This window comes from Felis catus, chromosome A2 (assembly GCF_018350175.1).
Source record: "Felis catus isolate Fca126 chromosome A2, F.catus_Fca126_mat1.0, whole genome shotgun sequence".
In the NCBI taxonomy this organism is placed as follows: domain Eukaryota; kingdom Metazoa; phylum Chordata; class Mammalia; order Carnivora; family Felidae; genus Felis; species Felis catus.
Genome location: NC_058369.1, coordinates 150,683,576 through 150,708,844, shown reverse-complemented (window position 1 = coordinate 150,708,844; position 25,269 = coordinate 150,683,576). Strand labels below are relative to the sequence as shown.

The following is a 25,269-nucleotide window of genomic DNA, read 5'->3' as shown; positions in this document are numbered from 1 at the left end:
CAGGAGCAGCTGGTCCGGTTTCTGAGCTAGCAGGGTCCGGTGGAAAGCAAAGGCAAGCCAAAAATGTAACTTAAACATTTTTACTTCAGGTAAAAAGAAACAAGTGAAGGTAATTTTATGATATATTTTATTTAGCCCCATATATTCAAAACATTTCAACATGTGATAAATGTAAACAAAGTATTGATGATGAGCTATTTTACACTTTTTTCATGCTAAGGCTTGCATTCTGCTGTGTGTTTTGTACCTCCAGCACGCCTCAGTCTGGACCAGACACATTTCAGGTGCTCAGTGGTGCATGTGGCCAGTGGCCATTGGCCCGCACAGCTCTGAGCTTCACCACGGCCCTGCACACTTCACCGCTGTGCCAGATAGGCTGCTGGCTCCCTTGGGTACAAGAAATAGTACCGAGGATAATGCCAACTTAGAGCACAGGCGTGTGCCCCTGGAGCCGTCCACAGCCCAGGAGGCCTGTGCTTCGGGTTTCCCCGGGTCCCCTCCAGCCCTGTGACCTTGTGTGTCTGCTTTCCAGAGCCATGGTGTGCAGCCAGAGGAGCACTTCCCTCTCCCAGTCGCCTCGAGTGGGTTTCCTGTCCTCGTTGCTGCCTCAGAGTAAGAAGAGCCCCTCGAGGTTGTCACCTGCCCAGGGTCCCTCGCAGGCTCCGAGCTCGGCCAAGAAAGAGCCCTTCAGCAGTCAGGTGAGCACACAAGACCTGCCTTTCTAACTCCTTCCTGGAGGCCCTTGACCTCTGACTGGGCTCTCAGACCCACGTCAAGTGCGGTCTTGATTGCCCTGTTGTTAGGACTGATTTCTCTGCTATGCTGATGAGATTCCTATATTCACATCCCGTCCGCTTTCTTCCTCCCTCCCGCCTCTCCCTCATGCTTAATCGATGGCTCTGCAGGATGAGGGCATAGATAAGACCATAGTGGGGGATCCGAGACAGTAAGGAGGGAATCCACTTCACACATCCCGCGCCTACCCGCGTCCCCTCTTCTGGTCAGAATTGCAGGTGTTGTGGGCAGAATGAGACAGTAGGCAGGTGCGTGCTGCTAACCAAGGGTTGAGACAGGTCACAGCCCCACATCTCACCCAGAGGGACCTTCACCCAGCACACTGCCACTCTCCGGCACCTGCAGTCCCATTCCAACCGTCAGAGGTCTGTGACACCCTGCAGGGGGTGGGTACATGGCCGTGACGAGGAGTGTGCTTGAATCTCTTCTCTTTTCTCATAAATTCCTCTGAACTCCTGAAGGCTTGTGACTGGGATTTGGTGGCTCAAGGGTGAATTCAAGCCATTCTGGAATTTTGAATTTTTGGTGATATAAAGTGGTGTGTAGAGAAAGAGTAAATTAGAGTTACTTCTGAATCAGTGTATTTCTTCTACAAGTTGGTATTCACTGATTCAGCAAAGGACTTTTTGTTATTTTTCACTTTTATAGAAGCTTGCAAGAGAATTCTTTTATGCCAGTTCACACCCCAAACAGCCGTGGGTCCCACTGAGTAGTTTTCCTGTTAGAGATGGTCAGAATTCATTGCTTTCCGCAATGCCTTCCAGAGTGAAAGTCTGACAGACACACAGTTATACTCCGTTGCTTGGGCAGGGACCCTTTCTCTTTTAATGTATTTTTTTTAAGTTACAGGTAAAGTCAGTTGTCATAAAGTCTGCCTTCCTCTCCTACCTCCCTTGCCTTGGGAACAGTTGCAGGTTGGGGCCGCCCTCTGCGGCAGGGAAACGGGGGTCTACTCCAGGCCGCCATTGGGACGGCGGGGCTTTCAGCACAGCCCTTGGCTTTGGTATTTCTGTTGAAGCACAGATGCTGAGCAGGCCACTGGAGAGGAAAGAGTGCGGGCTCGGGAGGCCAGCGGTGTACTTTCAGCCCTGGCTCCTTGTGTCTCATCCTTGCTTAGATTGCTTGAACTCACCCCGATTTGCCTGGGCTGATACTAATACATAATTCTCGAACTGCTACAAGAGCCCTCGGTGCATGCAGGGCCCGGCACATCGCACACAGTACATCTTAGTAGTGCTAGTTGTATTAGTGAAGGTACTGGCCTGCTTGGGCACCCGGCTCAGCCCTGAGACCTGAGGTGCCAGCAATGCAAAGTGATTGTCACCTGGCATTCATGAGGCCTGTGGCAGTCAGAACAATCCTGGTGATTCCTATGGCTATTTTTCTGAATTCCAAACCTGAAAATTCAAATTCCAGTTCCATGGAATGTGGCTGAATAAGTTTTACTGTTTGCTTTGCAGATCTCTGTCACAGTGTGATATTTTCTAAGTGTAATAGATGATGCATGGGATGCTAGGTCTCTTGAAAACTGCAGGAAATCATGAAATTCAGTTTCATTAAGTTAAAATGAAAGAAAACACAAGGATGGGTTCCTTGGGGTTAAGCCGGTGGCCTTGTTCTTTATGAGGTCAGGAAGTAGGTGTCACATGGTGAGATTGGAATGGGATTGGGAACTTTTTGTGCAGTTCGTGTTCAAGAGATGAGGGTAAGAATTTGTAATTTGCGGCAGGCCACGTGTCAGTTAAGCATCTGACTCCTGATTTCGGCTCAGCTCGTGATCTCCCAGTTCGCGAGTTCAAGCCCCACATTGGGCTTGTGCTGACAGTGTGGAGCCTGCTTGGGATTCTCTCTCCTTCTCTCTGTACCCCTCCCCTGCCCACCCTCTCTCTCTTTCTCTCTCTCAAAAAAAAAAAAAAAAAAAAAAGAATTTGTAATTTGCAGCAGGCAGTCCTTGCCTCTAAAATATATTCAAATAGAACTTGGGTCACTGTGTGGCATATTAACAGAGCAAAGGTAGCTCTCTTTCCGTTTCATGAATGGAGGTGATAGATATCTCCATCTGAAAAATCCAGTGGTTGTGGGTCACTTGCGGTTTTATTAATTTATTAACTAGACTCAGCATTCAATTCTGAAAACAACCTGAACTTTGAGGTTCATGAAAATCACAGAATTTTAGAGTTAGAGGAAGCTTAAAGGTCATCTGGCCCCCCTTCCAATTGTATAGAGGAGCACATCGGATTGATTGCCTCCTGTGATGTGGAGCTCACTACTTGTCCATGTAGGGATGTTTGCCTGTTAGGAACCTGTTTGTAGAAACCTCTGTATAATTATTACTTGCTAATCTTAGCTTTGCCCTTTGAGCTACGTCGAATAAGGCTTCTTATTAGGACACTTCCTATCTTTCCATGCGAAGCACTCACTGTTCATTCTTCTCTCTCCCCTCCACTCTTTTTGCCATATGATGTGATTTCTAGACCCCTCACCATCCTGCACCCCTTCTCTGTGGGACATTCTGGTTTTTTAATTCTTCTGTTACAATTGATATGCTAAATTTGAGTGTACAACTCAAGATTGTGTGCTCTTACCAATAGCAAATGCAGTTAGTTGTGTGGTCACTTCCTGTGATTTTAATGATGCATAGCTTTTAATTTAGTAGAAAATGACATTGGCTTTTTTAATAAACCACGTTGCCTTGTTAGCACATTTGAAGCACCTAGTCCTTTTCTCACTGTTGCCACACCAGAGCTCTCTTTCTTTTTCACTAGGGAATAAGCAAACAAAAAACATAAGCTGTGTTATTAACTTAGCAATAAAAATGATCAGGCCTTCCTGTTTTAAATGTTATTTATATGTAACATTGTAAGTTTCAATCCCATCAGCATTTTGCCCACTTGTGATGGGTCATTGTAACTGAAACGTTCGTGGCATCTTAGGAGGTAAAGTGTATGGTGATGTGCTCTCTGTGCTTTTATGAATCTGGAGGCAAAATGTAAGAAACAAGTGGACATAACTCTAAGACCACAGCTCCCAACTCTTCTGGGGTGTCCGTTACAATAGCACCTGAGGGCAGCTCCCCCCTGGCTCATGCTGCCTGTGCTTTTGCTCCCTCCTTCCCTCCAGCCATGTGATACCACTTCTTCCTCACCCGCTCAGACTGCGGTCGGCACAGAGATAACCTCTCATTGGCTGTAATGTAAAGAAAGCAAACTTCTGTATTTGTAATTCTTATTAGTATCAGAGTACTTCCTAGCTACTGAGCCGTCAGTGACAGCTGCCCCTGGGGCTGTGTCCCCGGATTGTATGGGGATGGAGGAAAAGGGGGTCCTCTTCCACGACCCTTGTTCTATAATTTTATGTATTATAAGGGCCTGTCTTCTGGGTGGCTTTATTTTTACTTCAGGTGAGACCAGATTACTGGAATTTGTGTCCTGCCCCATTTGGATGACCACCTGGTAAACACTATTCAGGCCAGTGAAAATTCTGTCTTTCTCCAGAGAGAAATGCAAAGGCAAAATGATGGAACATAGGTTAAAATATCTCTTCTAGGGGCGCCTGGGTGGCTCAGTCGGTTGAGTGTCCGACTTCGGCTCAAGTCATGATCTCGCGGTCTGTGAGTTCGAGCCCCGCGTCGGGCTCTGGGCTGACAGCTCAGAGCCTGGAGCCTGCTTCATATTCTGGGTCTCCCTCTCTCTCTCTCTCTGCCCTCTCCGGCTCATGCTGTCTCTCTCTGTCTCTCAAAAATAAATAAACACTAAAAAAAAAATTTTAAATATCTCTTCTGAACTGTAGGAGACAGGTAGGTTGTGATAGAATATGACAGAATTTAATCTGGGCCATTTGGACTGTTCTACAACTCTGGTAGTTGAGACTTTGATGAGGTTTGCTCTTACAACTGTGGATTACCAGTATTATCACAGTAAACACTGTTGGAGTTATGTACGTTTGTAGCGAGACACAAGTTTACTTTAACCTACTTATTAAAGTGTTTTGTGGAGAGCTGCATTCATCAGCTTTTAGCACCTTATTTTTTGTTGGTGTTGTTCACCCTTCTTTAGTGAATAACTGAGATCTATTTGAGGGAGAAGCTCTCTTTAAGCAGGATCTGACAGGTCACGTGTAGGTCCATAGCTCTCTTGCTGTAAACTACCCTATCGTGAGGAAGGTAGTTCTTCTTAATTTGTCGTAGTGCCTTTTGTTAACACCTGTTGGAATTATCATTTTGGAGTATGGTCCAGCCCTTACCTGATGATCCACTGGACAGCTTCCCTGCCATCTTGACTTGGCAAGCACTGCCTTTGCACTTCTTAATGTTGCATTTCCTTGCTGGGGAAGCACTACACGTGGCTTTTGTGTCAGCTAAGGGAATTTGAAGTCCATCCCAAGCCTCTCTATTCTATCAGTATGGGCTAATTGAACGCTCTTAAGACTTAGCACTGGAAAGGGAAAAGACACCATTTCTCCTATATAGTGGGCGGGTGAGGGAAGAAAAAGAGTGCCACAGAGTACCTGCCTGCCCTCTGTAGCATTCCCCCCCCTTCGTCTCCAGGCTGGATCCCCTGTGGTCCGTGTACTTCCAGGGCATGTATGCAATAGTATATGGACTTTTTTCCCTTTTCTTCTGAGATACCCAGTGTAAAGATCTCTTGGTCAGGTTGATTAATCTGTCAAAACTGCATAATAAGTTGTTCCAGGCTTTCTGAGACTTCCTCACGTGCCCGGATCCCATCATTTTGGAAAATAGCTGTCAACCTGGGAAACTGATCTTCCTTCTCCTTCCACTGCTTCTGTAGCTAGCTCTAGGGTTGCCAAAGCCACCTTTTATTCAGAAAACATGGCCTCAACTGCCGAGTTTTTGGTCTTTTCTATCAAAATGTTAGAACTTTCAGAGATGTAGTTTGGAGCTCTCCTTTTCTATATTTGAGCCCTCTTTTTCTCTTGATAAATGTCTATTTTATCTTTTTTAAAAACTGGCTGTTTATTGATCATTTATATTGTCTTTTTAGTCTCTATTTCATTAATTTTAATTCTGATCTTTATTATTTCCTTTTTCTAACTTTGGGCCTCATTTGTTTTTCTAGTTCCTAAGGAGACTGTTCATTTAAGATCTTTCTTTTTTCTTAATATAGGCATTTATTGCTATGCACTTCCCTCTTAGAACTACTTTGGCTGCATCTCATAGGATTTGGTATGTTGTGTTTCCATTTTCATTTGTCTCAAGATATTTTTTTAATTTCTCTTTCGATTTATTCTTTGATCCATTGATCAGGAACATGTTTAATCATCACATATTTGTGAATTTTTAAATTTGCTTCTTGTAATTGATTTGTGGTTTGATACTGTTGTGATGCTTGATATGATTTCAGTCTTCTTAAATTTGGTAAGACTTGTTTTGTGGCCTAGCATGATCTATCCTGGAAATGTTTCATGTGCTTAAGAATGATGTGTATTCTGCTTCTGTTGGATGGAATATTCTATGTCTTTTAAGTCCATCTGATATGTATAGTTCAAGTGCAATGTTTCCTTATTGATTTTCTCTCTGGATGGTATCTCTGTTGTGGTAAGGCAGGTACTGAAGTCCCTAACTATTATGCATTGCTGCCTGTTTCTCCCTAATGTTTGCTTTTTATATTTGCTCCTTTATATATTTATGCTCCTCTGTTGGTGCATAAATACTTAAAAGTATCATATCCTCTTACTGGATGGACCCCTTTATCATTACGTAATGACTTTCTTTGTCTCTTATTACAGTCTTTTGCTTAAAGTCTATTTTGTCTGATGCAAGCATAGCCACGCCTGTGGAATTCTTCAGTCTGATTTGCCCTGTTGATTGGAGATAGAGAGAGGAATCAATGGATTGGTGTAATGAGGCCTGGCACCATTGTGTCATGTCTCAGGGAGTGAGTACTGCCCCCCCGGGACCATGTGAAGTACGCCATGGTTTCAAGACCTCTTTGTTAACAGTTATCTTGACCACCTCTTACTTCTGGGCAGGTAAGAGAAGTCTTCTCCCACTTTCTAAAGCTGTGGAACCTCTTCCGTCTTCCATGAACCATGGGTTACCTCTCAGAAATGGATAGAAATGGAGAAGGGCCTTGTCTTTGTTAGCTCTGGAATTATGATATTTCTTCTTATCTTTTTTACTCACTGTCACTTTTTTTTGTGCTCTTTTCATGATACTGCTTTCATTAGGTTTCTTAGAGCATGGGGTTTGCCGTCAGATTTGGGCGTGAATTCTACCTCTGTCTAGTTTTCCCTACACGAGCAGTAACTTAAGCCTCAGTTCCTTGTGTTAAAATAATGCCCTCATCTCTATTTTAAGGGGACATTTGTAAAATTCTTAGTTCTTTTTCTTTTTTTTTTTTTTTTTTTATGTCTACCTATTTTTGAGAGAGAGACAGAGCACCAGTGGGAGAGGGGCAGAGAGAGAGGGAAACACAGAATCTAATGCGGGCTCTAGGCTCTGAGTTGTGAGCACAGACGCTGACGTGGGGCTCAAACCCACAAACTGTGAGATCATGACCTGAGCTGAAGTTGGATGCTTAACTGACTGAGCCACCCAGGTGCCCCAAGTTCTTAGTTCTTATTAGCATGGTGCCTTGCCTATGGTAAACATTCAATGAATAACATGTATTGGTTATTGTTACTGTTGGTTTTCTTCTTAGGTTATTTCTTTTATCTTGACTGAGAACCCTACTTCTCTCAGAATAAGGCAGAATGTGGAGAGTCAAATACTTTTCCCTAGAAGAAAGTTCTGTCTCAAGCAGAAGTTGATACCCCTGACGATCACCTCAGTCAGAAAAACAGAAATAACAAATACCCTGAAGGTCAGCCTCAGTTAGGCTCTACATGAACTAATAGTTCTTTAAAATTTCCTTTTTAACTCTCCTGATGACTCCAGGGTTCCAAGGAGTCTGTGTTAATCATTTTATTTATTTATTTATTTATTTATTTATTTATTTATTTATTTATTTATTTATTTATTATTTTAAAGAAATGTTTAAGATTATTTATTTATTTTGAGAGAGAGAGACAGTGCAAGTGGAGGAGGGGCAGAGAGAGAGAGGGAGAGAGAGAATTCCAGGTAGGTTCCATGCTGCCAGTGCAGAGCCTGACGCAGGGCTTGAACTCGCGAAACCGCGAGATCACGACCTGAACCGAAACCAAGAGTTGGACACTTAACTGACTGAGCCACCCAGGCACTCTTGTGTTAATCATTTTAAGTTGTTTAGTGTTAACATAAAAAATAACAAACGGGGTGCCTGGGTGGCTGAGTCAGTTAAGCATCTGATCTCAGCTCGGGTCTTGATCTCAGGGTCATGAGTTCAAGGTCTATGTGGGGCTCCACGCTGGGCATGAAGCCTACTTAAAAAAATAATAAGTAGAAGTAGAAAACAACAAGTGGACTTTGGTTAAGCTTATACTCTTGACTTATGTCTTATGTGCAAATGACTTGCAGGTTTCAGGTCTAAAACCTGAGTGGCTGTTTGCATCCAAATCCCTTTGCTAAGAATATAAAATAAGGCAGAGGAAGGAGCAGTTTTGAGCATCACACTTTGTGGGAATAAGGTTGGGAAAAACCCAGCCAGATAATCTGGAAAGATGATGTGGTGACAACTCCTTTTAGAAAGGCTCTAGATTCTGTGTCTCCCTCTCTCTGACCCCCCCCCGTTTATGCTCTGTCTCTCCCTGTCTAAAAAATAAATAAAACATTAAAAAAAAAATTAAAAAGGCTCTAGAGGGACGCCTGGGTGGCTCAGTCAGTTAAGTGTCTGACTTTGGCTCAGGTCATGATCTCACGGTCTGTGAGTTCAAGCCCTGCATTGGGCTCTGTGCTGACAGCTCAGCCTGGAGTCTGCTTCAGATTCTGTGTCTCCCTCTCTCTCTTCCCCTCCCCTGCTCTCTCTCTCTCTCTCTCTCAAAAATAAACAAATGTTAATTAATTAATTAATTAAAAATTAAGAGGCTGTAGATTACGAATCTTCTCTCCATGGAAGCAGGGTGAGGATTATTGAATTCATTTGCTATATAGCCTTGGTCGACTTTATCACTCTTCTCATGAAAAGGGGCCAGAAGATGCCAGTTTCTTTCCTGCCAGTTTCTTATCTTGCTCATAGGTCCTTGAGTTTCCAACAATTTCTGTTAAGAATTTCTGGTTGCCTAGTAATCATTTCCACATACCTCGGTGTTTAACATCAGCTGGCTTAGTCATTAGGTTGGCCCAAAACAAGAGCGGGTATCGTGTTCATTTTTGCCTCCAGGGAGGTGACTGTATGTTGCATACATTTTTTTGTACTGTCCAAACATACGGTTGCTTGAAGACGTTTACAACATAGGACCTGACTTGCCTCATAATCATCACTTAGGATGCACTGGTCTCCTCCCCCTTCACTAAAGTTAATTGTTCTGATTAGAGGAAGGAAATGTGTGCGTCTGTCTCCAGGTGATGCTTGTGGCAGGCTGAGGCGTGCTGGTGACTTACCTCCTAAAACAGGGAGAACAGAAAGGGGGGCGTCCACACTGCTCGTGCTCCACTCTGGACTTAGCCCGTAGGCTGAGATCGGAGCATTCTGGCTGGGAGGACCCTTTCCCGGGAGCTGTGGGCTGAAGGAGCTGCTCCCTGGCTTCTGCCTCCCCCTCCCCCCAGCGGAGGTGCCGTGGCCTGGGCGCAGGCAGCAAGTGACTTCTTACAGCCCGCATGTCGCCCTGTAGACCGCGAAGGGAAGGGACCCGGCGTGCGGGCCCAAGGACGGGAAGAGCCTCTTCGGCGGGCTGGCCTCTGGGGAGTCCAGCTGGTCCCAGCACCGGCAGCGGCGCCTGCAGGATCACGGCAAAGAAAGGAAGGAGCTTCTGTCTATGACTTTGCAGGTATGGCTCAGTCTTGGCATCACACGAGTGCCTGCAGGGACATCCCCGTGGCTACCGTTGGGGGCCACGGAAGGAGGTGGGGTGGCGCAGAGCCTGCCCGTACCTCTCTTGACTCCTACGTAACACGGCTAGCGTGTCAGAGGCTCTGGGAGGCTTGGCAGGAGAGGCCCGTTTCCCTTGGTTTAGGCCAGAATCACCCAGCCTTGCCCCTTCACAGCCTCCCTTTCTCCCGCATCGCCTGCTGGAGATGCTGCGCTGACACACGGTGGTGCGGCCCCGGGCCGTTGCCACGCTAAACCCCGGGACTCTCCTCACCCTGGAAATGGGTCGGAGTCTACTCTTTGTGGCAGTAAAGCTGCTTCTCCTTCTGTCACCTACTCCAGAGTGAAAGGAGAAACCCAAGGGGTTTACTGGCTGAGTCATCCTGTTGACCATTTATCTCGTGATCGGGACTACTTTTAAAAGTATTGCTGCCGGTTACCAGCCCTGTGCCGGTTCCAATTTGATGGCATAGACCCTTAAGCCTCGGATCTCAGATTGTCCTCTTCCGACACCGTAGGATTAAAGGCACACCTGAGCTCGGCCGCTCCCGGAAGGCACCTGTCTGAGCTCAGAGGTCTCTCTTCCTCTGTTATTTTTGTGCTGTAGACCCGTTGTTTCTGCTACCCTAAGGAGCACTTAGAGGAGCCCTGGGAGCCAAGAGGCTGGTGGAGATTGCCCTGGCTGATGCCGCCTGGCCTGGGTTATGTGTGGGTGAAAGGCTAGTAGTCATGGCAGTCAGCATTTAGTGCACGAGGGAGGCAGAGACCAGGGCAGCTGTGGACGCGCCAGGTGGCAGAGGGGCAGGTGCCTTCTGGTGCCCGGCCTTGTTCCGGCCTCTGCTGCTCCTTGAGTCTCTATCTTTATGCCCGGCCAGTCACCTCAGTCTCTTGGTACCTCCTTTTCAGGAGGAGGTGCGTGTAGGTATGGGGGAGATGCTGGTGAGGGGCTAGGCTTGCCTCTGATCTGGTTTCACATCTGAGTCCTGCCCATTGCCAGCTCTTGACCTTGGGTAAGTTATTTAACTTCTGCTTTCAGTCTTTAGTTTCCACAGTTATTAAATGGGGTTAACCATAGGATCTCAGATGGTTTCAGGAAGGATTAAATGAGAATCAAATGTGGTCACACAGTGCTTGGCACCTAGTAGGTTCTCACTAATTTTTATTGTTGGCCAGTCCTGGGTCCTGTCAGCTGTGACAGGCAGAGGGTACCCATGGCCCACTACTCCCTCAGCAGGGTCTCTAGACAGGGGCCATCAGCAGAGCGGGAACCTGCCTCTCCTGGGGCAAGCTGGGTGCTGCTCTTGGCGTTCGGAGCTCTTTCTACAGGTCTACAGACCCTGTACCCACTGAGAGCCCCCCAGCGTGCCGTAGCCCGGCATCCTAGATGTCCTGCAGTGTGTCCCCGAACGGCTGGGCCCAGTGCAGACCCTTCGCAGGTAACTCGTCCCCACTTTGCCTGTCACAGAGTGCAGAGAAGAAGCCTGAAACTAGTGGCCCGGAGGCCGAGTCCTGCCCAGAGCTCCACGTGGAGGCGCTGGAGACATTGACGCGGGCTTCCGCAGCAAGCGCCGAGGGAGGAGGGGTCCGTCCTGAGCAGCCGTTCATTGTGCTGGGGCAGGAGGAGTACGGGGAGCACCACTCCTCCATCATGCACTGCAGGTGGGTGGGGGTCTGGGGGCAAGGCCCCGGCAGGAAAGTGCTGACTGGGGCGGGGGCTGGTCTCCCAGGCTGGGAAGCCTGGGTTACGAGGCTGTGTGTGCGAAGGTGTGGCAGACAGGAGGAACGCGTGGTGGGCTGGTCCCCGAAGGACTGTGGCCGTCCCTCCAGAGTCACAGGAGGGCTGGACAGCTGTCCTTGGCCTGGGCAGCCTCTCTGTCCTCTCTAGCTGTGGGACTCTGGAGTCTCAGGAATAGGCTACCTTTTATTGGAACTCCCTAAGACTTCATTTTAATTTGCCTCACGTTTGTACTTTTAGGTAAATATTTATCATGTACAAGTTTTTAGTCACACGTGGTAAAAGCTTGACCTTTATAAGAAGCCCTCACGGAAGGTAGTTTTCAGACAATGAGTGTCCTCCCTGCCCCGGGAGCCGATGGCTCTGGAGTGTGATGCAGGAGGCACCCCAGTGCTCGGGGCCGGGGCCGTGCCTACCTTCCCTGCTGTTCTGTCCCCGTCGTGGACCACAGGGCTCAGCACATACTAGGTCCTTTGTAAGCAGTTCCTGGGCGACCAAACGCATGAATACTTCTAGAAGTAGTCCACACCCATCCTTGGCGTGTAGGCAGTTCGAGAAACAGTTGAGAAGTCAGCAAAGCAATCTGGGCACTAGCTGAAGAGGACGGTGCGCTGAGGCAAGGATGGTAACAGCTTCCTTCTCCCTTCCGTCTTAGAGTGGACTGCTCGGGGAGGAGGGTCGCCAGCTTAGACGTGGACGGGGTCATCAAAGTATGGTCCTTCAATCCCATCATGCAGACCAAAGCGTCCTCCATTTCCAAGTCGCCGCTGCTCTCTCTGGAGTGGGCCACCAAGCGGGACAGGCTGGTGAGTGACGGGCGATGCGTGCCTCTTTGCGGTCTAAGTGAGGAGTTTCCAGCTTCTGGCACCAGTGGCTGAGCCGAGGCAGCCAGGCCAGACCCCTCCCTTCTCTCTTCCTGGGAGTCGGGGGGGCACACCTCCAGACTGTCCGATCAGGGCTCCTGCTTGGGGGCGGCAGGGAAGCTATTGGATTAGCAAGAATTGAAATCAGATGGTCGTGGGACCTGCAGGACGCTCCTGCCAGTTGGTGAGTGTCTCTCCTGCCCCCTGCTCTCCCCCATCAGCTCCTGTCGTCTGTCCCCTCTGACAGCCCAGCACAGATGTTCCCAGCTGCCCCTCCTCCTGCAAGACCCCTCCCCGGGCCAGGCCCTCTGGGAAGTGGCTGAAGCTGGCGGGGATGGTGTCCTGTTTGGGGTCCCCACACGTCTACGACAGTGCTGTGTTAGCACAGCGCTCTTTTTCTTTCTGGGCGTTTTTAATACTTGAGAGAGGATTTGCAGTTGAAGAGGTCAAGTTGATTTAAGTGTTTTCTTTCCTTGTATTCTGTTTTGAGGAGATGATGCAAGGCAGCCCAAGGGGCAAACCTCATTGTTTTTTTAAATAATTTTTGACAACCTGCGGGGATTATCCTTATGCTACTAGGATCTCAGGACTTAGCCTATACAAGTGTTATCTGCCAGTGTGAATTTGAAGTTAGAAAATAGGTAATATTCCTGGGGGACGCCCTCAGACCTGCCTCTGGTTCTTCTTCTGGCATTACCCATTCTTATCTTTTAAGCTTTTTACCCAATCAGTCACAAATGCCTGAAGGCAAGGACAGCCTCTTGTATTTTTCCTGGAGACCTTTACAGGCCCAGAGCCAGAGCTGTCCCCAGAACACGCAAACGGGGCCTCACCCAGGCCCGGCAGGCTGCCGGTGGTGGCGGGTAGATGAGGGAGAAGGAAGGACGGGAACAACTGACATTTAAAACTGACAGGGAGCGAAGATCAGAGCATCTCATTTAATCAGCCGGCACCTTTCCAGGTGTATCTGAGGTGATCTCTCTCTCTCTCCCAGTTCATAGATGCCTTCTGTAGTTTTGTTTCTATTCAAGGTCACCTCTAAGGTCTCCACGTAATTTTTTTTAAATTTTTCAAATCTTTATTTTTGAGAGAGAAACAGAGAGAGACAGAGAGAGAGACAGAGACAGAGCATGAGCAGGGGACGGGCAGAGAGAGGAAGACACAGAATCCAAAGCAGGCTCCAGGCTCTGAGCTGTCAACACAGGGCCGGACGCAGGGCTCAGACTCATGGACTGCGAGATTGTGACCTGAGCTAAAGTCAGATGCTTAACCAACTGAGCCACCGAGACGCCCTGGTCTTCATGTAGTTTTTAAATGAGGTCCGTTGTAGCCAGATATCACCTGGTTGCCTGGAGGTGTGTTTAAGTGGGCCTCGCCCCTACTGCCTGCCCAGACCTGCCCCTCACAGGAGTGGGCCCAGCCCCGCAGTGCTCCTCCCTGACACACTCCCCCTCCTCCCCCCCCCCCCCCCCCCCGCCCCGTGCTGTCCTCTGTCCTTCGTGCCTCCCGCCCCTTCTCAATTCTAGCTCCTGCTGGGCAGTGGTGTGGGGACAGTGCGTCTTTATGACACAGAAGCCAAGAAGAATCTCTGTGAGATCAGCATCAATGACGACATGCCCAGGTGAGTGGGAAGCCACTGCCCACCCCTGCCGTGCTCTGTGGGGGGGCCTGCTTCTGCGCCGGGCCTTTTGGCCCGTCTTCTGTGGCAGGACCAGCCTCCGGGGGCCGGCGGAGTGCTGACCCAGCCCTGCGTCTGTTGCAGAATCCTGTCTCTCGCGTGTAGCCCCAACGGGGCCTCTTTCGTCTGTTCGGCCGCGGCTCCGAGCCTCGCTTCCCAGGTGGACTTCTCGGCTCCAGATACCGGCAGCAAGGGTACTGACCAGGTTCCCGGCAAGCTGCTGCTGTGGGACACGAAAACCATGAAGCAGCAGGTGCAGGCCCTGCCCCTGTGGGTCTCCCCGTGGGTCTGTGTGGGGTCACACTCCGGGCTCGCTCTCCCGTCTTTCTGATGAGCTGCCTCCTCTCTTTGCTCTGGTCTCCTCTGATTTTGATTTGTGAGGCGGGTTCGGAGTGGAAGTGTTGAAAAGCAGTAACACTCAGATTGGGCAGCTTGCTAGTGACTTAAGTCATTGAGAATTGTGCCCCCGGCTGAGAAGTCATACGCAGCCTATCGGAGGGCCCTTGCGGCTTATAAAATTTGTTTACTTTTGTTTATATTGAAAAGCTTTAAAAATTTTTTGAGCGGTTGTGGTTCACAACAAAATTGGGAGGAAGGTACAGAGGTCTCCTACATGCCCCCTGCCCCCTACTGCGTCCCCCACGAGACACACCACTACTGCGTCCCCCACCAGAGCATCTGCAGTGACAGCCCAATCCCCTAAAGTTCAGAGTTGATCTCAGGCCTCAGTCTTGGTGTTGTACGTTCTCAGGGATTGGACAAATGTATGAGGACAGGTACCTACCACTGTAGTAGCACACAGGCCGTTTTCACTGCCTAAAAACCCTCTGTGCACCTCCCGTTTGTCCTACCACGTCCCCCCAAACCCTGGCAGCCGCTGACCTTTGTACTGTCCCCGTAGCTTTGCGTTTTCCATAATGCCATGTAGCTGGGATCTTACGGCATTTTCGCATTACCTTCTCTCGCTTATTATTACCATTCAAGTGGCTTAGTTTTTAGGAGACAGATGTGGACTCTCTTTCTGATTCCGTTAGCTTAGTATTTCATAAAAATGACAGCAGCAGCTGAAAGAGGTGAGGACACATGCGTGTTCTTGAGAAGTGACAGCCATGTGAAAGCTGACTTGTGGGCCACGTGGCCCACCTTCCTCAGGAGCCGAGGACGGTTCCCACCTAAAGTGGCGGGTTCCCGCACCTGTGACCCTCAGCCCCTAGAGAGAGAAAGGATGTGTAAACTCACACGTTTAAAAGGCGGTGATGTTGCTCATTAAAATTAGTTTTGGGACACAAATATGGCATGGCCCTTGCCTCAAACAAATGGTTTTCTGATGTCACTGGACACTGGGAAGGGTCCCTGTTCTGTAGACGGGCCGTGTTCCGAGGGTCCAGTTCGCACCTCCCTGCGTCTGCCTGTAGAAATGGTGCATGTTCCCGGCAAGGGGTCTCCCTGGAGCTCAGGTTTCAGGGCCACGCCTGAATTCTTGACCACCGTGTCCTGCCACGTCTGTTCTCCTCTCTAGTTTTCCTCATCTTACCAGATGTGCTCCACTTAGAAACGGGTGCCTCTCTGGAGCCGTCCTTCTCCCTCACTCCACGTGGTCAGTCCGTGAGCAGACGGCCCCACCTGCAGAGTGTTTCTGCCCACTTCTCTGCACTTCCAGGAACGCACCCTAGACTCGCGCCCCCGGCCCTCCCACCGGAGGGAATGGCAGACCCTGTGGCATGTCACACCGCTCCATTCTTCCAGATTTCCCACCCACACTGGCCCAGGGCCTTGCACGGTCTGCCGTCCCCGCCCTTCGGCCTCGTGGAGTGTCCTGCGGCCGCAGGCCCTACCCACGTGCTCTCCCCTCTCTAGAGAGTTCTTATCCCACTCAGTCTGGCAGACATCTGTCCTCCAGTGTCTCTTAGATGCTTTCCCTTCTCCAGTTTAATTAGATCCTTCTTAATCTCGATCTTTTCCTCAAAAGCACTTCCCGTAATTTTATGTTCACTTGTTATCTTCAGAGTTTTAATGAAATACTGAGTACGTACAAAAGAATGTTGCAATCGAAGGTGTGTAGGGTAATGAGAAGAGAAGCTGTAACGTGAACCCGTACATATTGTCACAGTTTGAAAGTGGAACCTTCAACACTTTTTATGCTGTTGTGTGCCCTTTGCATTCTTGGCCCCCTTGCCCTTGCAGACAACCTATTTTGAATTTCGGGTTGTTACTGTTTTACAATTTCCAATTTAGTTAGTTGTTTTTTGTTTTGGTTTTTGTTTGTAACTAGCTCCAGTTCTCCCTGGACCCCGAGCCCATTGCCATCAACTGCACGGCCTTCAATCACAATGGGAACCTGCTGGTCACAGGGGCGGCTGATGGCGTCATCCGCCTGTTTGGTAAGTGGGTGTGCTCACGGCAGTCTGGTCCCCTCCTCCGGTGTCTCAGAGAAGAGAGTTGGGTTTTTGCCGGCTGGACTAGAGGCTACCGCAGAAGCCCAATTCAAGATGCTTGACATAGAGCTTAACTTTGGTCCGAGTCTGCTCTTTTCAAAACCTCCGGAACCAGTCACCTTGCGCGCAGTCAGTGTCGGCCTCGGGAGTGCTGGGGCTCAGCAGTCCTTGAGTCCGGACTGTTTGATCCGAGTCCTATGGCCTGAGTGAGATCCAGGAGGACACGTGAGAGTAATGCCGTGCTGTCCGCTTGGCGTGGCTCGTGCGTTCTCCTGGTAAAGGTGTGTCGCCGTTTGAGGATCCCCGAGGCAGACCTGCCTCTGGAGACTCCGGGTCAGAGAGTCTGGGAGGGAACTAGGGACTGTGTCCAGCAGATCCCCCAGGCGCCCTGGTGGGAAGTTACCTAGGAAGCGGTGGGAGGCCTCCTAGGAAGGATTTGTGTGTCCCCCTCAACTTCTGGGCTCCCCAGAGGAGCTCAGGCTCTGCCAAGAGATTCCTGAACCTCATTTTTGACCCAGTGTTAAAAGCTTCTATTTTACATTTGTTAAACAGATGATTAATACATTGGCAGAGAGAACTAGCAAACTGAAAGGCCTTTTTGACAGGGCTCAACTCCGAGATACCAGTAGTTTCCAGGAGGCCCTCTGCCTCCAGGAGAGCTTCTGCCCTTCTGTCAGGGGCGGATGCCTCCCCGGGGCCCGGGCGGGGGTCTTAGCGGCACCTCATTGCCTCAGATATGCAGCAGCACGAGTGCGCCATGAGCTGGAAGGCCCACTGCGGGGAGGTCTATTCTGTGGAGTTCAGTTATGACGAGAACACCGTGTACAGTATCGGCGAGGACGGGAAGGTAGGTGGGAGCGGATTTGGATCGGGAACTTCCCTTCTGCTGGGTTAGCCATCTGAGATTCCAGAGAGCACCAGAGAAGCGTGGGGGGTGAGATGAATCCTGACCGTGCCCTTTACTGGCACTGTGACCTTGGGCCCCTCTCTGCCTCACCGTGTCCTGTGTGTAATAGGGCTATAGTAGTAACCAGTCTCCTAGGACCGTTGTGAGGTTTGCACAAGTTTAGTGGGAGCTGGCGGTTATGAAAGGGAAGAACCCAGCCTCCCTCCTTGTAGCAGAAGTGACTCTTCCCCCTACAGGTGCATTAGCGGCGTCCAGATTAGGGCCAGGCTGGGCTGCATTGACCTTGGTGGTTGGGTGGTCACAGCATCACGTGTAGAGTTTGCTTCCTAGAGTCAGTGCCGATAGGCCTGAGTGGAGTCAAGAAAGGTAAAATAAGCCGGGGATAAAAGCAAAGAGAAGTGCCCCCTTGTCTATTCTTTCTGGAAAGACACATTAGGACCTGTGGAAAGGGGGCTGGGGGTGGGAGGCAGGAAGGCAGAAGTGGGAGAAAGTCTTGGTTTTCATGTGTACCCTCCAGTACGTTTGGATTTTATACGATGTACCTGTAGTATTCATTGAAAACTGTAATTACAAAATAAGTCCTTCATTTGAAAACTGTGGGAAGGGAGTTTTAAATTAAAGCTTGACTTCCTATTTATGTGAGTAGGACTCTCAGGTAAGAGGTGGTCAGACGGGCCTGTCCGTGATGTAGGCTAAAGGATTATATACACTATAGTGCGTGAAGCTAGTTGATGATGATACTGCACGTGTTCAGTTGATAACAATGCAGGGACATCGGGAGGATATTTGGGATGTGTCCTCTCTTTGCTTCTAAGTCAGAAAGATCTGGTTGGGTTCTAACCCTAGAAACAACAACAACAATCGCAGTAATAGTCACGATCGCTTGGAGCATTCCCCTGCTTCAGAGAGAGGAACCCAAACAACGGCAGCTGCCTGCCCTTTTCCTCTCCTGGAGTCAGGCCAGAGAGAAAGCCCAGGCTCTCATGTGAAGTTACAGACTCTTTCTAGATGTTCTTCTCTGAAAGAATGTTTAAGTTGTGTTGGGCAGGGATGCACTGAGGGGTCATCCCGCCACCTTTCCTGGTGGGCTGTAGACCCACGGCCTCCGCTCTGGGATCCACCTTTGCTCCGCCTCCCGGGCTGGGTGCCGGGGAGCCACGGCCAGCTCCTGCTGGAAGAGCATTCAGGTTGTGCTTTGTGGTTGCAGTTCATCCAGTGGAACATCCACAAGAGTGGCCTGAAGGTGTCTGAGTACACCCTCCCCGCCGACGCCACGGGCCCCTTTGTGCTGTCAGGTTACAGCGGCTACAAGCAGGTTCAAGTTCCCCGGGGCCGACTCTTCGCTTTTGACTCGGAGGGAAATTACATGCTGACGTGTTCTGCCACGGGCGGAGTCATTTACAAGGTACCGGGGGTGGGGGGCGCTGTCACGGTGGGCAGGGAGGTCCCCTCTGGAGGTCTGGGCCAGGCTGAGCATGGGCCTCCATCCCTCTCCCTGCCCTGTGTGGCCCCAGAGAAGCCTCTGACCCCGGATGGATAGCTCCTGGGGTCTCCTTGCTGCAGGCCGGGCAAGGGGGCCGATTCTCAGCTCAGGAGTGGGGACAGAGTATGGTACACCCGTCCTTTTCTCTGCTTGTCCATTTGCAGATTCTGGACCTTTTCTGCTTTTGTTCCTTGGGAATAATACCTATTATAGAAAACATGAAGAAATAGGGAGAAGGGTTGGAAAGAGTGTTGGGTTGGGGAACATGCCTCACACAAGCAAGAGCTTTCTGTGGTCTGCTTTAGTTACTCTAATGTGGTATAGATTTATTAGTTTATTGGGGATCCCATGGATCATGGATATTCCAGTCCCATGGCCAAAGCAGAAATCTGGGGGTGTGATTGATCACAGCATGATGTAAGTTGTCCGCTTTGGTTTTGTCCCTCAGTTTATACGCTTGTTTTAATTCTTGTGTCCAAGTTTCTCTGGTTCATGTACTTTGTAAAATGTAATTGTATGAATTTATAAATGTCTTGTATTTTACTAATATTATCAAACAGACTAGTGATGAGGATTTGAGTTGTAGCCTGAGCATATGTTTATGGTAACCACACGAACCAATTCTTAGCCTCACTGTTAACTCTTTGCCTAACGGTGGTATTTAGGCTGTAGGGATAGAGTCACAGGTGGAATGTCCTCTGCTCGGGGGCTCTCCATGCCCTCATTGCCATGACTCATCAGTCAGTGGACCGCGCGTGGTGTGGACAGAAGCTGTGCGCAGTTGTTGGTCTAGGCGCTGTGGAGGGCACGTGGGGGAGAGAGCGCGATCCTGTTCTTCTGGGATTCACACTCGAGACACCACCACCAGGGACAGGGCAGTGTTGGGGTTCTGAGGGGAGGGAGCTGGGCAGGAGCCGAGTCCTCAGGGAAGATTCCCTGGCAGGTTGTGGGGGGTGGGCTATGGATTTGAGGCCAGAGGAGAGACAGGGAGGAAGGCAGGCCTTGGGGCCCCACAGAGATAAAGGCATGTGAGAGCACTCAATGGGATGGGGTATAAGAGGACTCTGGAGATGTAGTGTCAGGAGCCTTCTAGACTGTTGGCTTGGAGCGTGGCCCTGGGACATCTGGGTTTACCATCAGTGAGGCTCCTCTTTTCCACACATGATGTGTCTAGTGGCTCTTGGCCTTCTTAAAATTAGCTCTGCAGTTTCTTGTAATTGCTGTTGGGAGATGCTATAAAAATAAGAGCTTTCTGTTTGCAAGCCCAATTGTAGTTTATTTTATTTAAAAATTGAGTTTCAGTTAGGTTATACTTCGCTCTCTGTATGATTTTATGTGTGTTGCATGTGTTTGTGTATTTGTAACGATGAGCCTTTGTCACTTGTTATTTGTCCTGATCAGCCTTTGTCATTTGTCCCAAATGCCTCCTCCTCTCCTGTCCTCCTGCAGCTGGGTGGGGATGAGACGGTTCTGGGTTTCTGCCTGAGCCTGGGTGGCCACCAAGCCTCTGTGGTCACTATGGCCTGATGATTTGCAGTCAGACGTGCTCTGTAACCAATTAATGGGTCCGAAGATTTCCCTCTGTACAATTTTTGAAATGCCAGTTATGGGGTCTAACTTACTTAAGGAATATAATGAACTTTGGATCCTGTTTTTATGATCTTTAAACAACTTATGATTTAAATTTATTTTTTATTTGATATTGATTTATTGATTTATTTTTTAAACAACTTATGATTTTTAAAGATGTTTTCTCCACAAAGGCCAGAGACTTCTGCGTCCTACTCCTGGGTGTTATCCATAGCCGGATTAATCATTATTCATTGTGCTCCTGGCTTCCCCTTCCTCGTTACCTGCTGACTCTTCATAGCTGTGGGCTTGGTGGGAGAGGGGGAGCCTGTGCCTGTGTCCTCAGGGGCCTGCCTGTGCCAGCACTATGCTGGGCGCCGCGGCTCGCATTCCTGTGGGAAGCAAATGGGCAGCCGAGCAGCAGATCCAGGATCTAATGCTGGGGAGCGGTAAACCATGTAGGAAAAGAACTGGGCGGGGGGTGCCGGTTAAAGGTGGCAGAGAAAATTCTCTGGTCCTTGAGAATGTATGATCTTGTTTTCCACCTGAGACGAAGGAGTAACTATAGCTGAGGTAGGGAAGGCGCTTCCTGGCCCAAGAAATTAAACTGAGATCTTCTGGAAAGGTGGGCATGTGTGCCCGGGCATGTCCTCAGATTGGGGTAGCAGCCACCAGGCTCGAGGCAGTTTGGTGAATAAAGTAGTTGTGTTTGTGAACAGTGCCTGCTGACGCCGCCTCTCTTGTCTTGCAGCTGGGTGGGGATGAGAAGGTTCTGGAGAGCTGCTTGAGCCTGGGCGGCCACCGAGCCCCCGTGGTCACTGTGGACTGGAGCACCGCCATGGACTGTGGGACGTGCCTCACTGCCTCCATGGATGGCAAGATCAAGCTGACCACCCTCCTGGCGCATAAACTCTGATGGGGCCCAACCCGAGGGATGCCCACGGAAGCAGTATTATTCTGGGGGGTGTGGGGAGATGGGACGGGAAGACAGGGCAGTCTGCTTCCACTCCTTGCCAGTGCGGGGAGTCTTCAGGGAGAGACTGGACGGGAGCCGGGAGCCGCACGGAGCCGTGGCACGAGTGCCCCGGAGACCCACAGGCTGGGCTGTGCCGCAGGCCTGCTCCGGGGGCAGGAGGAGAGCTCACGAAGCAGGAGACGCATCGTGATGGCTGCTCTGTTGGCCCAGGAGGGATTGACAGTATTTTGTATATATTTGCTCGTTTTTCATCAGTTTTTTAAAAAAAGAATGCTCTCGCGGTCACCTGGTATCTCTTTCTGGAACGTGTGTGTGCAGCAGAGCGTGTCCCTTCACCCCTTGTCCTTGAAGAGGCACATGTTCCCGCAGGGAGCCGGTCAGCCGCCAGCCTCCCCTGCGCGCCCACTGCTGCAGGGCTGAGCCTTGGGGGAGGTTTGCTCCGCCTTCGGGGTAGGACGGCCTCTCCCGCACCCCGCTGGCCCGCTGTGGCATGTGCTGTTCTGTTTCTTTGAGCTCCAGTCAGGTCACAGCGTTCCTTTTCTTCCCTGCGTCGGTGGAGCTTCTTGGGATGAGGTTAGGGTCCCAGGCTTCTGCTCCCGGCTGCCTTCTGCACTCGGGTCCCTCTGCCACTGGGGCTCCTGTCGTTCTGTCAACTTCACATCCTTGAGGTTGACCGGAGCCCGGTGCCAGCGCCCTCTGCTGGTGAACGGCGAGAGCACCGAAGCGGGTCTCCCTAGCTTGCTTTTCCATCTGAGGCGGGCCAGGCGTGGGCCTGTTACCTACTTATGGAAAATCGGGAAGAAGTTGGTGCTGACGCCTTGGCACCCTTCTGCTGGGATGTGGAGGAAAGTAGGTATTTATGTGGCTCCATTATGAGAGAACACCAGAGACTAAGAAGTAGTGACTTACACATTTTTACCTATTTCTACCTTGGTGACCCTCTACTCAAACGAAGAAAACCAAGACTCTCCATTTACAGTTTCCCCGTCTTCTGCACTGAAACAGCAAATTGTTCACGTCCCCCAGCGATGCCGTAGGACGTTTAAGAAGCGGTCATGTGTTTCGTTCGAGTGAGAACATGGCCTGCTGAACTTCAAAGTTTTGTCTCACTTTCTATCTTGTACCCATTCTCTCTCGTCAGTACTGTCTCCACTGGTACCGAAACGTCTTCAAGGATTGCAAAGAAACACTTGAAAAGCTGTGTCTTCTGTCTTTTCCTTTATGCTCTGGGCATTTGTTTTCAGTTCAGTTTAGGATTGTGTGGGTTTCCACAGCACTGCCTAAAAACACAAAACACAAACCCTTTTGAAATGAGCAAATACGGAAACCTGCCCCCTCCTGGCCTGCTTCTCCCCAGTCTTTGCGCCATCCTGAGGGCTCGTCAGGATGCATTCACCCTGGCCTTCCTCCTGGTCGCACCCATACCCCTCCAGGATGCGCTTTCATCCTCCAGTAAAACGTGTCAAAACTTGGAATTTCCCTTCTTCACAATAGCTGCTTGGCACCTACCCAGAACCCCAGCAAGACCCCTCCCCTTATTTGGGGCAAGGGCAGGGTAGCGGGGAAGCCAGCAAGCCAGTCCAGCCTCGGGTCCTGGAGCCTGTGTCCCTGGTGCAGGTGTGGACCCCGGCTCTGGCCCAGGCTGCACGCCCCTCGCTGTCCTCGGGACCGGTCTGCTTGCCGCCTCCTCTTGGCCCCAGGAGCACGGCTTTCAGAGCACTTCAGCGGTTCGCTTCATCCCATCCAGATGCCACCGCTCGGGTGTTCTCTCCCCTGCCTGGGCTTCTCTCCCTTCAAGCAGCTTCTATGCAGACGCAAAGGTTTCCTGCTTCTCAGACCTCATTTTTCGGCTTGCTGGGAAGAAGTTTTAGGGAGGCACGTATGGGGGGAGTGGTTCCACTGATAAGTATTTTCTTTCATTCACACACACAAAAAATGACGCTTCACCAGTTAGACTTGGGTTTGTTCTGGCTCCCAGCTTGAGAGCAGAGGACCCTGGAGGTCAGTGGTTCTAATACTTCTGAGGAACCAGAGAGGTGGGTCCTGCCCCTGGTGTGGCCCCCCTGGAAAGACTGCAGGCAGAGTCCGGGTGCAGCCTGCAGCCAGGTGACCTCGGTGCTGGACTGGTTGGTTTTGTGACTTGAAACCATTGGTTTATCTCTTCAAGCCTTGATTGAGTTAAACTCTCCTGGCCCAGCAGGTGAACGTGCTTTAGAGAAACCAAAAGCGCCACACAACTTAGTAGAGATCTTCAGGGTAGGGAGTTTCCAAGCTTCGGATCAAGGTCCACAGTTGTGCACCTCTGGCCTGCGGAGGGTAATTATTCCCTTGGCGGATCTGTTGCAAATCACATTTCACATGGTGTCTTGATAATTTCACATTTTGGGGCCAGATGGTCAGTTCTAATCATCCTTTTACCTCAAAATGCGGTAGAAGATTGCTCTGGTGGGAGAAGTTTCCTCTGTGTTTTTGTCATGTCTGTCACATCTGCGACCTGGGGTTTCTTTGCTGGCCTCTTTGAGGCTGCTGTACGCTGTGATTTAAAAAAAAAATTTTTTTTTTTAAGTTTATTTATTTTGAGAGGGACAGAGATAGTAGGAGTGAAGGAGGGGCAGGGAGAGAGAGAGAATCCCAAGCATGCGCAGTAACCTACCTGGGGCTCTACCCCATGAAACAGTGAGATCATGACCTGAATTGAAACCAACTGACTGAGCCACCCAGGTAGCCCTGAGTGTGACTTTTTTTTTTGAGAGAGAGAAGGCACAAGTGAGCAAGGGGCAGAGGAGGGCAGTGAGGGGGAGGGAGAGAGACAGAGAAGGGAGGGGAGGGAGGTCAGCCCCGCCCAGGGCTTGAACTCATGGAACCCTGAGATCATGACCCGAGCGGAAGTCTGATGCTTAACTGAGCCACCCACGGGCCCCAAACTGAGTGTGATTTTAATTAAAGCTAGATGCTAGCTCCACGTGTCCACCGCAGTGCTCACATCAGGCTGAACGCAAACACCGCGGACTCCTGGGAAGCTTCGTGGAGCTGCCGGGTTGGAAAAGGGAACACCTGGCCACCAATCTGAATGTTAAGTGTTAGTGAAACCTACTTACTTTAAGATAATTTCTTTTCCTGCACCTGAGGGTCTCACCCTGTACCCCCTCCTTCTGGGATGCCTACACCCCAGAAGCGAGAGTTGAACTTGGTCCCTGTGGGAATCCTGAGCCTTAAAATAATGCAGGCCCTCCTCCCCTCACCCTAATTTCTGATTTGGGGGCTCAGGAATTGACACTCTAATATTAAAATCCGACTAGCAGACCTCAATTGGAGCCATGTTTGGGACTGTTAAAGAAAAAATATTCTATTCAATAGAAAATTACTGACACTTGTTAAAAACTTAAAGGCAGACTTTATTCAAGGTGCGTATTACAATTGGGTTTTATAGTAAGGGAGAGCCATCAGGCTTAACTTGAATACAAGAGGGAAAGGGACTTTATAGCCAAAGAGTGGATGGAAAGCTGCTAAGAGGAATCACCAAAGGTAAAGGCGGCGTGGGAGGTGGGGGGAGGGGAAGGGTTGGAACTTGATAAACTCGGCAACCAGGATTCTTGCTGAAGGCAATCTAGGCGATCCGACATTACCTGGGGAATGGTGAAAAATGAGAAGCCCGCCCAAACTTGAGGGCGATCAGGATTGGAGGGTGGGGCTCCTGGCTCAAATGACTCGGTAGGATGCTTGCGAAAATTGGACAATGCAGAGAGGAGCAGGGAAGCTCCAGAGGCAGGGCCTAGATGAGGGTTCAGAGGAGCCGGACGAGAGCGAGAGCCGGGTCAAGGAGAGAGTGTCTCGGCCCCGGGACAGCTGGCGACTCCCGCTCGGGTTGGGGGCGGGGACTCCGACTGCGTGGGCTGCCTGCAAGGGGCGCGCCGGGGGCCGG

The 25,269-nt window shown here is 50.0% G+C and overlaps 1 protein-coding gene and 1 long non-coding RNA gene across 3 annotated transcripts in view; one reads left to right on the top strand and one right to left on the bottom strand.

Moving 5' to 3' along the window:
- The window catches only part of WDR91 (WD repeat domain 91), a 27,600-nt gene extending 5,968 nt beyond the window's left edge, over window positions 1–21,632 (top strand). Inside the window, exons 6-15 of one of the 2 annotated variants that reach the window (XM_011280581.4) lie at window positions 533–698; window positions 9,505–9,660; window positions 11,167–11,360; window positions 12,092–12,242; window positions 13,826–13,920; window positions 14,062–14,230; window positions 16,250–16,358; window positions 17,147–17,259; window positions 18,527–18,724; window positions 21,123–21,632. In XM_011280581.4, the coding sequence (XP_011278883.2) occupies window positions 533–698; window positions 9,505–9,660; window positions 11,167–11,360; window positions 12,092–12,242; window positions 13,826–13,920; window positions 14,062–14,230; window positions 16,250–16,358; window positions 17,147–17,259; window positions 18,527–18,724; window positions 21,123–21,287 (1,516 nt within the window). In that variant the 3' untranslated portion in view covers window positions 21,288–21,632. Of the gene's footprint in view, window positions 1–532; window positions 699–9,504; window positions 9,661–11,166; window positions 11,361–12,091; window positions 12,243–13,825; window positions 13,921–14,061; window positions 14,231–16,249; window positions 16,359–17,146; window positions 17,260–18,526; window positions 18,725–20,251; window positions 20,330–21,122 lie in introns of those variants that run through there. The other variant, XM_011280582.4, reaches the window with a different exon arrangement.
- LOC123384042 lies at window positions 20,491–25,269 on the bottom strand. Its single transcript, XR_006594605.1, has 2 exons — window positions 24,974–25,269; window positions 20,491–23,880 (listed from the first exon to the last, which is right to left on the bottom strand). It is a non-coding gene; the product is annotated as an uncharacterized LOC123384042 (long non-coding RNA).